This window comes from Cygnus olor, chromosome 15 (assembly GCF_009769625.2).
Source record: "Cygnus olor isolate bCygOlo1 chromosome 15, bCygOlo1.pri.v2, whole genome shotgun sequence".
NCBI lineage: Eukaryota > Metazoa > Chordata > Aves > Anseriformes > Anatidae > Cygnus > Cygnus olor.
In genome coordinates this window covers 4265568-4277896 of record NC_049183.1, presented here as the reverse complement: position 1 = coordinate 4277896, position 12329 = coordinate 4265568, and the positions used below count along the sequence as shown (strand labels likewise).

Here is a 12329-nt window from a genome sequence, read left to right as displayed (position 1 = left end):
TGATTCTGTGACGCGAGGGTTTCTGTTTTAAACCTTCCTAGACTTTTTGCAGCTGCAACGAACACTTTTACAATCTAAGAACAAAATTATCTTTCAGATTTCCAGACAAAGACAACATCACTGAGAGGAGGAGGGTACTGCTCCTTCTAATTTAAAATAGTAGACAACTCTGAGCAAATGATGATGCTAAAATTGAGGATATTAACAACCATCTACCATTACCTACCATCTACCATCATTAACTACCATCTACCTGGACTTCTGCACGGCCTTTGACACTGTCCCACATGACACCCTGGCCTCCAGATTGGAGAGAGATTGATTTGATGGGTGGGTCATTCAGTGGATAAGGAGTTGGCTTGAAGGTCGCACCCAGGGAGTGATGGTTAATGGCTCTGTGTCCAATTGGATGCCAATGACAAGTGGTGTAACTCAGGGGTCTGTTCTGGGACCAGTACTGTTTAATATCTTTATCAACAACATAGACAGTGGGAACGAGTGCACACTCAGCAAGTTTGCAGATGACACTAAGCACACTGAGTGGCGCAGTTGATACACCAGAAGGAAGGGATGTCATCAACTGGAACTGGACAAGCTTGAGAACTGGGCCCATGTGAACCTAATGAGGTCCAACAAGTCCAAGTGCAAGGTGCTGCACCTGGACCAGTGCAATCCCAGACATGAGTGCAGACTGGGAGAAGAACTCACTGAGAGCAGCCCTGCAGAGAAGGACTTGGGGGTTCTGGTGGACGAAAGCCTCAACATGAGCCAGCAGTGTGCGATTGCAGCCCAGAAGGTGAACTGTGTCCTAGGCTGCATTAAAACAGGAGCATGAGTAGGTCAAGGTGCCCCTCTACTCTGCCCTTGTGAGCACTACGTCCAGGTCTGGAGCCCCCAACACAGCAAGGATGTTGATCTGTTAGAGTGGGTCCAGAAGAGGGCCATGAAGATGTTCAAGGGGCTGGAGCACCTCTCCTATGAAGAAAGGCTGAGAGCTGGGGATGTTCAGCCTGAAGAAGAGAAGACTCCAGGGAGACCTCACTGCAACCTTTCAGTACCTAAAGAGGACTTATAAAAAAGATGGAGAGTGACTCTTTGCTCGTGCAGATAGTGACAGGACAAGTGGAAATGGTTTTAAACTGAAAGAGGGGCAATTTAGGTTAGATGTTAGAAGGAAATTCTTCACTCAGAGGGTGGTGAGGCACTGGAAGAGGTTGCCCAGAGCAGCTGTGGATGCCCCATCCCTGGAGGTGTTCAAGACCAGGCTGGATGGGGCCTTGGCCAACCTGATCTAGTGGTGGCATCCCTTCCTATGGCAAGAGGGTTGAAACTAGATGATCTTTGAGGTCCCTTCCAACCCAAGCCATTCTATGAGTGATCTCCCTGTCCGTATCTCAACCTTTGAGCCCTTTTCATCATATTTTTCCTCTCCCTTAGAGAAGGGGAAGAGAGAGAGTGGTTGTGGTGGAGCTCAGCTGCCCACCTGAGTAAAACCACCACAGTCCTTTTTGGCACCCAACATGGGGCATGAGGAATTTGTGATAAGGATGATAGTTGAGAGAAGTAATGGGCAAATCATGGATTGGATGTTGTTTATGAATGTAGTTGTCCACAAAACATCGTAACTAATATTTGATTGTACTGGAATTACAGATAGATTTTATAAGTATCAACTTTTAATTCTTCTCTAATTCACTAAGACAAGGTAAGTAAGGAGCAAAGAGATTAACAGAGGGTCAAAATGGAAGAAAATAAGAAAAAAACACAAAAGCAAGATGAAAACCATCTTTCCAAGTTCAGTAACACAACTATTTCACTTTTATATGAGCGTATATTCGCTCACCAAGGTAATATCTGAAAAACAAAAAAGCTGGTTCATTTGTGACTAAAGGAAATAATAATCAAAAATTCTAAAAAAAGATTCAATATTGCAACTTTAACTTGTAGTCTGACTCTTACCTTCATGAGCTCCTCTGCTTCTCCCTCAGGAGTAATTTTATGCAAGGACAACAGCAGGTTTTCTGTTATGACAACTAACACATCTCCTTTCTCCATGAACAGAAGCTTTTGTACCAGACTGTCTGCTGACAATACACGGCTCGTCTTTCCTTTCTCATTCACATAATGCACAGAACCTGTAGTATATATAAACAAGTTACACAGCTCTTAGGTAACAGCACTTGTAGCCACAAAATCATTTTTGTTATTTTCTGCTTTAATATAATATTCCTCAAGTGCTAAGAGTAAAATAACCACAATTCTCGCCTCCTGGTTTGTCTCAATTACGATAGCTAACAAGAGCAACAAATAAAAATTATTCTCTTTTACTCATCTAGAAAATCCAGATGCAATTCATTTAAATAGCATCATTGAAATATTTTGAAGCTAAAAGTACACTTTCTGCGTAGATATGCAGGTATGTGAAGGCTCACCATTAATAACTTGGGAAAGAAGTACAGCTAAGAATTAGTACAACTTACACTGAAGTTTAGATTGAAGAAGCTCATGGATATAAGGTTCTTCATTGTTTAGGAACACCCCACCTTACACACACACGCACTAAATGCAGCTCTTCTACGTGAATTTCACAAGAAATTACGTATACTAGAGACATAATAAAAAAGCAAATAAGATTGTGTCTAAGAACACTAACAACGTAACGTGTATCACCTGGTTAAACTGCAACACTGCATAAATCTTATGTAGGTCTATGCAGTGAGAAATCCTATAATTAGTAGTTTGCAAATGATATTACTGAAATCACCAAACAAATGAGGTCACCAAAATTTAACAGATCCAACGCACGTAACACAACTTCTTGGCAATTCATGGTATTATTTAAATGTGGCATTTCAAATTGGTGCAAATTAAAAAGCTCTAAGAAATATATATATTAAAAAAAAAAAAAAGCTGAAATAGAAAACAAATGTGTAAGAGAGATCACTAAGGACCTACACCGCATTATTGTACCTAAGAGGTAATATGAGGTTCCTTTAATAAAAAGAATGTTTTAATTTACAAAACTCTTGCAAACACATTATCACCCTCTATATACCAACTATATTACCTACATTAAAAAAAATACCAATTTCCAACCTCCTCTCCCACCTGATCCCATACTGTTTCATTTTATGCTTTATCCTGTTTCATTGAATCCTTTTTTCAGATAAGCATCTCATGTAACATATTACCTGAATTTCACACACGCATCCTTCTTTTTTTTTTTTTTTTTGGTAAATACAGAGATTAGAGTTTTGGAAGCAACAATGTATCTAGACTAGTACTCGAAACTCGGGATATATTTGATATTTTTTGATGAGCTCAATTGTTTATTTTAAAAGATGCTCTATTGTCCTTAGTCAAGTCTCTTCTGAGATTTAAAAATATACAATAGCAATGTTTAAAACATTAAAAACAATTTGAAGGCAATAATTTTAATTCATTTTTATTTAATAAGTTTGTGGTGAAAACCAGTAGTAATAATTTAATAATAAACAGTAGTAATAATTTAGAGATCACATTTAAACCCTATGAAAATGTTAACTGATTTTGAAGTTATGACTGATTTCTGCCTAAAACAACAAAAATTTAGGTCCAAAATACTTATGCATTATCATCCTCTGCAGTTAGAAAGCTCAAAAGAAACCACCAGTATCATCTGACAGAAAAATAAAGTTTAAACAGAAGACCTGAGAAACCAAGAAAATGTTGAGGACACCCACTTTCAGGACACTGAGTCTGTCTCTAGAAGGAGATGTGTACCAATACATGCTCCCTTTCAAAGCACCTGGTAACAGCCACACAGCTATGCAAAGATTTTCACTTTTGACATCTGTCTAACAAGAGTCCTGTATCCCATTTTTATTTGAATAGTTCCTAGCTACTGAAGAGGTTTACACCTCACAAATCAAATTAAGGTACAGCTCACTGCTCTGCAAGAAAAATACACAGCTAGACAATGTCACTCCTACAATCATACTGGTGTTAATTATGTCATTTATGACATTTTACTGTCATAATGAATATAAACATTGAATCATGCTGTAATTGATCTGTGGAACTAGCATAACTTAGATAGATTTTTGGAGTAGTTAGCACTTGAATGGAGAGGATTACATACTCAAATCACCTACCAGAAAAATACTCATTACAGTGCCTGTTTCACGTTCTGGCTCTTGTCCAAAGAGTTAACAGGTTAGGAAAAGGCATCATGAGAACAACGGGGGTAGGAAGAAAATTAGCTGGTAACAAACTAGCACCCAGAAGAATAAAAGCAGGAGGAAGAGACATGGCAGAGGAAGAAAGAATATTAGGAAGAAACCTAAAAAAAACACCAACAGGTAAAGACATTTTGCCATCCTTATATAGAAGCATCATACCAAAGCACAGGGAGAAAAAAGTAAACACAAACAAACAAACATTATTTTTAAAATGTATGTTTTAGTAGCATTTGACTATTTCTAGAAAAAAAAACAACACATAATAAAGGCATTTCTCATTTTTGTATAAAATGCTGATAGCTTATCATTTTACTTGCATTTGAGCGTTACACTTTTCTTACACTCACTCCTTTGGGAACCTGACTAATCCAACACCTATAGTGTTCTTTTTAGAGAGGACTCACCCTGAAGACATTAACATTTTCAGCATTTTATTAATTTCTTCTTACCAAATATTCTTCAACATCTATGAATACCCTATCCCGTTGTATATATGAAAACAGGATTATCTTGCACTGAACAGTTTTGAAGCATTAAGTAGACAAATTTTCATCAGTCTGGAGAAGTGTTTTGCTCTTACCATCCATCAATGTGACAAAGAAGGACAGTCCTTCCCGGAGTCCCGTTTTCAGTGGTGCTCCTGTTCCAGCTTTTCTCCAGTTAAACATATCTAAGGCTTTCTCATCACCACTCACAGCTGCTTTTGCCAGCTGTACAAAATCCCTGGAAACAATCAGAGATGTTTCATTTCCAATTCCTTACATAACAAAGTACTTTCCATCCTAAAGAACTTGAATTAATAATTCATAAGACACATTGTAAAGAGAGAAGATGTTTCATACACTGGTTGGAAACCAACAAGCCCACAAATAAACAAAACTTTAATAATAGTATTCACTTGTATTGCTTCACCTTTTTTTCCTCCCTATAAGTACTATTACTTTTTTACAGAGAGACAAAGAAATGGCCCAGACAAAGAAAATTGCTTTTTGGGGGGTTATTGTTTTGTGGTGTGTTTTGTTGTTGGTTTGTGTTGTTTATTTTTCTGTTTTATACTAGAACTGATTCTTATTTCTTGATTGGAGAGAAAAGACATAATATTTAAGAGCTCAATTGTTCTTGCCAATAATTTCATGGATAATTGTTTTCAGTGCGCTTTCTGCTTTTCACAGTCAGCAACATTACCACTTAGAACTAAAGAATCAGCAGCAACAAAGAAAAAGGTATTGACAAAATGAAGATTTGTTGCTGCATACAGAACACATGGCCTCCATAGCAACTAGAGGGAGAGGAGAACTTGGAACCAGAGGACAATTAGGAGGATAATTTTCTATTTTTATTATTATTTTTTCATTGTCTATAAGTAGGTTTTTCTTTCTGTGGAACAAGAGAAGGACCTAGTCTACCAGTGCTCTGACAGGGGCACAACACTTACTCGCCAGGAGGTGGTGGTCGAAAGATGCAGTGAGACAGACGTTTTCCATACTCGTGTTTCAGCATGGGAGGACCTTGCACTCGACCTCTTTGGTCCATTCTCCATAGAACCAAGACACCATGCTGGAAAAAAGACAACGGTTAATTCATTATACCTTGCACATAGATGAGAATCCAGATTCTTTACTACTCAGTGCACATTAAGTGATCAATTCCGAATATTTTAGTGATGGAGCAATACCTTTCTTTTAATTTAAAGGACACATATAATTACTCCATTTTAAACCTAAGCAACAATGAGTACAAATGATTTTTAAAATTACAACATTTGCTTATTTAAAATCAAGTTATCTAAAAAAACTTGTAGATCACATCCATTCCTAGTAAAATAGCCCTACGAAACAATGTTCCTCTGCATATGCAGGTATTTTCTTAGGTAGCTCCCTTTACACTTTTTTTTGCAAATAGTCTGGTTGCTAAAGGAAAAAAGTATTGAGCCACAGGACAGTAATGCTTAAGATAAGCAGGGAGCTTTCCTTTTCTTTCACAGAGTAGGCACCTGAGTACAATGAGAATTCATTGTTCTTTTTTTTTTTAAAAAAAAAAAAGAGAAAACTTAGAAGAATCATAGATAATGAAGGAATGAATACTAGTTGGCTAATAAATTCAACAGTCGTCAATACAAGTTAGCTCTGGAAAATAATTGTGCCCTTTCTTTTGGCCTAATTTTAAAAATACCTTGAACAACAATGCCTGTAGCACTTCTCAAGGAAAGTATTACATAGCCTCAATTTTTTCTTCTGACACTTACCCTAATTGTCCCTTTCCTTAACTCCATTTGCCCAACATTTACATGCTTACCTCATCCCAAACAAAACTTCAGTCTTACAGACAAATCTCAAGATTGTTCCTGTATATTATGAGAGGTTATATTCTTAAGCTTGACTTGGCTATCAATTTTACATAAAAATTAGGAATACATATTCACTTTGTTTTTTCTAATCAAATACTCATAGTTTCTAAAAAATACGTATTTGCAGCATAGATAAAAACTACTATCACTTAGTCCCAATTGGTGATTTTTCCTGCAGGCAAGAACACAAGCACACACCAAAGTACCAGCACCGTGCAAGCCTTGGAGCCCGGCACAGGTTTTGGAGACAGCAAGCATTTTGCAGTGCCTGCTCAGAAAGCACATCAACCTCAAAGCCCACTGACTAAAAAGAATGGAGAAGGCAGACACGCAAAAAGACCTGAGCATGACGTATCAATCAACAATCCCAACTTGTTGACTTATGCCACAGCTTCACAGCTGGAATTTAAAGATTATTATTTATTTTTGTTATTCTGTTAGTACTTAGGCAACCAAACGGCAGTTGGAGGCCCTCTGCATATTACCTGAAAAACTAACAATTTGCAATACAAAGCTCAATATCATCTTGTTTCATTAAGACAGACAACAATAGAAGCGGTATTATAATTTGCTCTATTTTTCTTTGTTTTTAAAAGATATATGTCCTTCTACAAGTGGAATACTAGTAGCAGTAGTACACCGTAAGCACTTTAACTTTACAGTCCTAACTAGAACCCACACAAGATGCAGCTGAGGCCTTCCAAGGTAACGCTTCCATCTTTTTTCCCCCTCCAAGAATGAAAGTTCTACCTTCTTTTCAGAATTAAGATATCATCTATACCACCATACTGCCATCCTTCACATGAAGGATTTTAAAACTATATTTAAAGACTATTGGGAAGGATATAGGAAACAAAGCGTACGTACGGTGCACAGACCACACACTGAGTATAACATGCACCAAGTAGGATGACAGTGAGCATGCAACAGGATAAGCTGGCCCACACAATACAGTTTTTAGCAGAAACAATCTTGGCACTAGCCACAGGATGCAGAAACAGCTGTGCACCCAGCCTAACAAGCCTTGGCTCTTCACAAAGCTGATTAGCTCAAGCTGGCTGCTAAACAGCTGCAGGGTTTTAAGGACCCACATTTCATTGGCCAGGGATACCACAGAGAACCTTGAACTGTGCTCAGCTGTGTTTATTGAATTCCATTAGAGGCTGAAAGCTAGTTTTTGCTGTACTGAACTTTACTGAGTTCAAACGTCATGCTGTTCTGTCCATTGAGGTTGGTTGTTCCAGTGACAGCTATTTAACCTAGGTAAAACTGAAGAACATTCATGTCAATACATGCAGGTCTTGCTTCGTCCTCCTAAGACACTTACTTGAAACCACTGCTTACTCTATTTTGATAAGTACTCAGAGTAGCACTTAAGATGAGCTTATAACATTTTTAATTAAACTTGCCTATAAGATTGGCTACATCTGTTTTGGGAAGACTTACTGGGATCTTACACCAAAAATCAATTCGAAGAAGTCTGTTCATAAATGTAGGGTTAATGTAAAGTGCAGTTACATTAATATTATCTCTATATAAAGCCTCGGTTACACTATTCGTTATCTTTTGTCTGGGCAACATTGTCTCCTTTCTATTTCAGAGCATAAATGCAATTGTACCTCTTAGTTTTCAATTTCTGCATTTCTGCAAGTGCAACAGGATTTTACCAATAGTGATTTAAAATTGCATTTTCCTCTGAGTCAGATAAAAATTCTAAAAATAAAAAATAAAAATTCTTCGAGAAGCTCAAGCTTATCAGAAAGAATATTTAAAAAGCACTTTTCCATTTGCTGATTCAAGAACTGGCAAAACCATGAGTACTTAATCTTGAATATTAGGTATTCCATTGCTTCGTTCTCATTTCACCATATAAAGGGTAACCAGATTATCAAGAAATAAAGACTGACATTGCAAGCATTTCTAAAACATTTTCCATACAATAAGTTCAACTCATTTTTAGGGTATTGCTATAACAAAACAGACTTCATTAATGCAAAAGATTTGTACAATTCTTCTTGTAGGTGAGTGCACTCACTAAGTCCAGATTATGTTGTATCTGGACTTCTTGGATTCTTGACATCTGGGTTTTATGCTTGAGTGACACAAAATTCCTCCATATACTGATACAAATAATTCAAATTGCATATGCCTCAAACATTCAATCCATCAAACAGCCTTAAACTCTAACCTACTACCCAGGACATAGCGAGGTTAGAGACGCTTATTTAAAGGTGAATTGAAAGATCTGCAAAAAAGTTAAAACACTACAATTGGGTTTCATTCCCCATCAGTTTTAATTTGTATCTGAAGCAAAGAAATTTATCCACCTACCCCTGCAACTATTCCTTCCCCTAGTAATCCATTCGATAATCTTTTTCTATCACTGGGCTTGCAACACTGTTCCACATCAAATGCACATTTGATACTTCAACTGCTTACCCTATCACCAGACACAAGGTGGGTACCATTTGTACTCCAGTTTAGGACTGTAATTTTGGTGTTATGAGTTGGTGGTACAGCATGGTGCTCCTTGTCTTGTTTGTTAAGTATTGTAACTTCTCCAGTATCCCAGCCTGCTGCAAGAATCGGCCTGGAAGGGTGCCAGGAAAGTGCTGTGACCTGAAAGCTTCTCTCAACATGTGCATCAGACACATGTTCTCCCTGCAAATGGAAATAAAGTACAGGCTCAGTACAAATATGCAGCTAAACTTTCAGATTCGCTTCCCAGTCAACAAGATCTTTTCCTGTGATAAAGGACTGATAGGTAACAGAACATCTGGTAAGACATATGAAGTGGCTACACAAAGTATTTATGGATATTTCATGTGCATAAAAATGTGCTACGACATGCAGTACACCCATTTGAAAATAGCCTGTGAAAACACAGTGGTATTCAGTGATTGCCTCACTCTGCTTTTCAAAGCTATTCCTCCCCCCAGCATGCATGAAGAGCTCTCAATGAATATCAAACTCTTATTCCCGTGTGAATGATAAGAAGGCTTCAATCACATTTCAAAGTAAAAAAAAAAAAACTTTTAAAAAGAATAAAGGACTTAATTAAGAACACAGAATAATCTAATTAAACAGTTCTTTTAAAGGTAGGCTTTCCTTTGTGCATAGTTTGCTGTATTATTTCAGGCAAATCATTTAATCTCCTCATGTATTTATTTTTCTGTTTGTAAAATTTGGATGACAATTTTTAATAATGCTCTTTGAAAATTATGCATTTAAGTGCATAATTTTAAGTGCATTTTTATGCACTTATTAACAGAGTTAAATGTTTCCAGTACATCTGTTGCTAGACAGGTTATACTACCATTTCCCTAAACAGCACAGATACTTTTTTCCCCTGGAAATGATGCACACTGAAGTGCTACACAGGCCTCTTGTGTAAAGCTTATCAGAGTAGGCAGAGCAAATACCTGTCTACTAAACAACCTACTCAGATGGAACAAGTTGGGTCTAGCAAATCAGTTCAGGCTCAAGATGGAAGAATGATTTTTTTATTCATACTTCTTAGTACATTTCATTCACTTAAAGTTTGTTTGTTTTGTTTTTTTTAAAAAAAAGCATGTGACCATTTTATTTTTAAGCATAAAATTCTCTTGATTATGAGCATCAAAAAAAAGGATGGTAACTATCACAAATAAGACTTAAGTCTGTAAAAATTAAATTTCAATGAAAAGATCAATTTAATTTATGAAGAGCTTTTTATAAAACACATGTAATCAGTAGCTGATGTATCTGACATTTTCTAAATAGCATAGAGCATGGACATTAATTAAAATGTAGGGACAGGGATTCAAGGAGCATATAAGTAAACATGCAAATACGATACAAAAGTGAAGTTTCAAAACAGCAGAATGATATTAAGCCCAAAAGCAAAGTTGCTGATTACTCACCTGTTCCAGATAGATATCCACACAGCCCCCAGATGCTGTGCTGATGGAAGCAACTGCCAAGAGTGGATGGATCGAGTGCCACGTTATATGAGATGGGGAGGCAACTGACTCAGGAGCATCTATTCGATGATCCACGTACACAGCCATAGCACCAGGAGCTGTCACAGACTGCAAACCTGCACAAGGAAAATAAGTGTTTGTAACAGGTAACGGAATGCTAAAAGTTGTTAATAAAAGAAGCTACCACATCACCTTCTTAACGTGCTCTATATAGAACACAGAAAAGGTTAAAGCGGTATTGTTAAAAAATGCTGAGGAGCACTGGGCCTTGTAGTCCATAGATCCCCAGCGTGCATAGACTAGCACCTGGTCTCTCAGTGGCTTGTACTGCTTTATTTCAGAGGACTCTGAAATAACTCTGAGCTTACCAAAAAGGTATTTCTAGTACTTCATATCTGAAGATGTCAATGTACAGAGTGATCTCAAGTTGTGAAGTCTCATATCTGAGCTTTTTTTCAAAGTAAACTTTAACAGTTGTCACCATTTTAGAGCTTGTACTGTTGAAATTACTGGACAAATTACTTTAACTCATTCAAGACCCACAAAACCTGTCTGTATCTGAATAAAAATACTAAATAAATGATGATTTTTCAAGGAAAAGAACTCAAAAGCAATGCTCTTTTCAGAGTTCTTTCTCAGAAATGGAGCAAGTCACTAAGCCTTTAAAAGTTTATACAGGGAGATTGTCTTTGGGATTTGTGTTGTGTGATCTCGTTGGCTTGGTTCAAAACAAAACAAAACAAAACAAAAACCAAAGAACAGCTGAGATAACCACCTCTTAAGCACCTCATTTATTAACAAACAATGTCAAAAACTGAAAAATATAAAATTATAAAATTCCTGGTAAAGGTTTAGGTGATTCCCTTTCTGGAGAAGATTTTTCTTATGGACAGCTAAACCATGAGCTCTTAATCTGTAGGAACATGCACGTACAGCAGTTAGATTTGCCTAGGTCACCAATCAGACACTGATTCAATAGAGATTCTTGTTTTAGTCTCTTTACTTCAAATATTCCATCAATGCTTAAAATAAATATTTTGTTTTAAGAGGGCTGTCTTCCCCCAGAAAAGAAAAATTAGATTCAGCACCTTTGATTAGATAGGTTAGAAAGGTAGGCAACATTTCAAAATAGACTGGTAGCTTTGTACCTTGCCACTCAAATTAAGAACATGAAGCGCTACACACTGAAACAGAAACAAGCACAGTCAGCCTCATAATGCGGAGTTTGATCTTTCAGCAAGATCCATTCACCCTTATGTTCACGCTCATTCACAATCATAGAATGGCTTGGGTTGGAAAGGGCCTTAAAGACCATCCAGTTTCAGCCCCCTGCCATGGGCAGGGATGCCACCCACTAGATCAGGTTGCTCAGGGCCTCATCCAGCCTGGCCACGAACACCTCCAGGGATGGATGGGGCATCCACAGCTGCTCTGGGCAACCTCTTCCAGTGCCTCACCACCCTCTGAGTGAAGAATTTCCTCCTAACATCTAACCTAAATTGCCCCTCTTTCGGTTTAAAACCATTCCTCCTTTTCCTATCATTATCTGACCAAGTAAAAAGTTGCTGTCCAGCTTTTTTATGAGCCCCCTTTAAGTATTGAAAAGCTGCAGTGAGGTCTTCCCAGAGCCTTTTCTTCTCCAGGCTGAACAGCCCCAGCTCTCTCAGCCTTTCTCCATAGGAGATGTGCTCCAGCCCCTTGATCATCTTCGTGGCCTTCCTCCTCTGGACTCACTCTAACAGCCCCACATCCTTCTTGTGCTGGGGGCTCCGGACCTGGACGCAGGACCGCAAGTGGGGC

At 37.8% G+C, this 12329-nt stretch overlaps 1 protein-coding gene across 6 annotated transcripts in view; it reads right to left on the bottom strand.

Moving 5' to 3' along the window:
* Positions 1–12329, bottom strand: part of IFT140 (intraflagellar transport 140) — an 80671-nt gene that overhangs the window by 62147 nt on the left and 6195 nt on the right. For 5 of the 6 annotated variants that reach the window (XM_040574432.1, XM_040574430.1, XM_040574429.1 and 2 more), the window contains 5 exons: positions 10470–10645; positions 9007–9228; positions 5656–5777; positions 4801–4943; positions 1960–2135 (listed from right to left, as the gene is read on the bottom strand). In XM_040574432.1, coding sequence (XP_040430366.1) covers positions 1960–2135; positions 4801–4943; positions 5656–5777; positions 9007–9228; positions 10470–10616 — 810 coding nt within the window. In that variant the 5' untranslated portion in view covers positions 10617–10645. Of the gene's footprint in view, positions 1–1959; positions 2136–4800; positions 4944–5655; positions 5778–7434; positions 7573–9006; positions 9229–10469; positions 10646–12329 lie in introns of those variants that run through there. The other variant, XM_040574433.1, reaches the window with a different exon arrangement.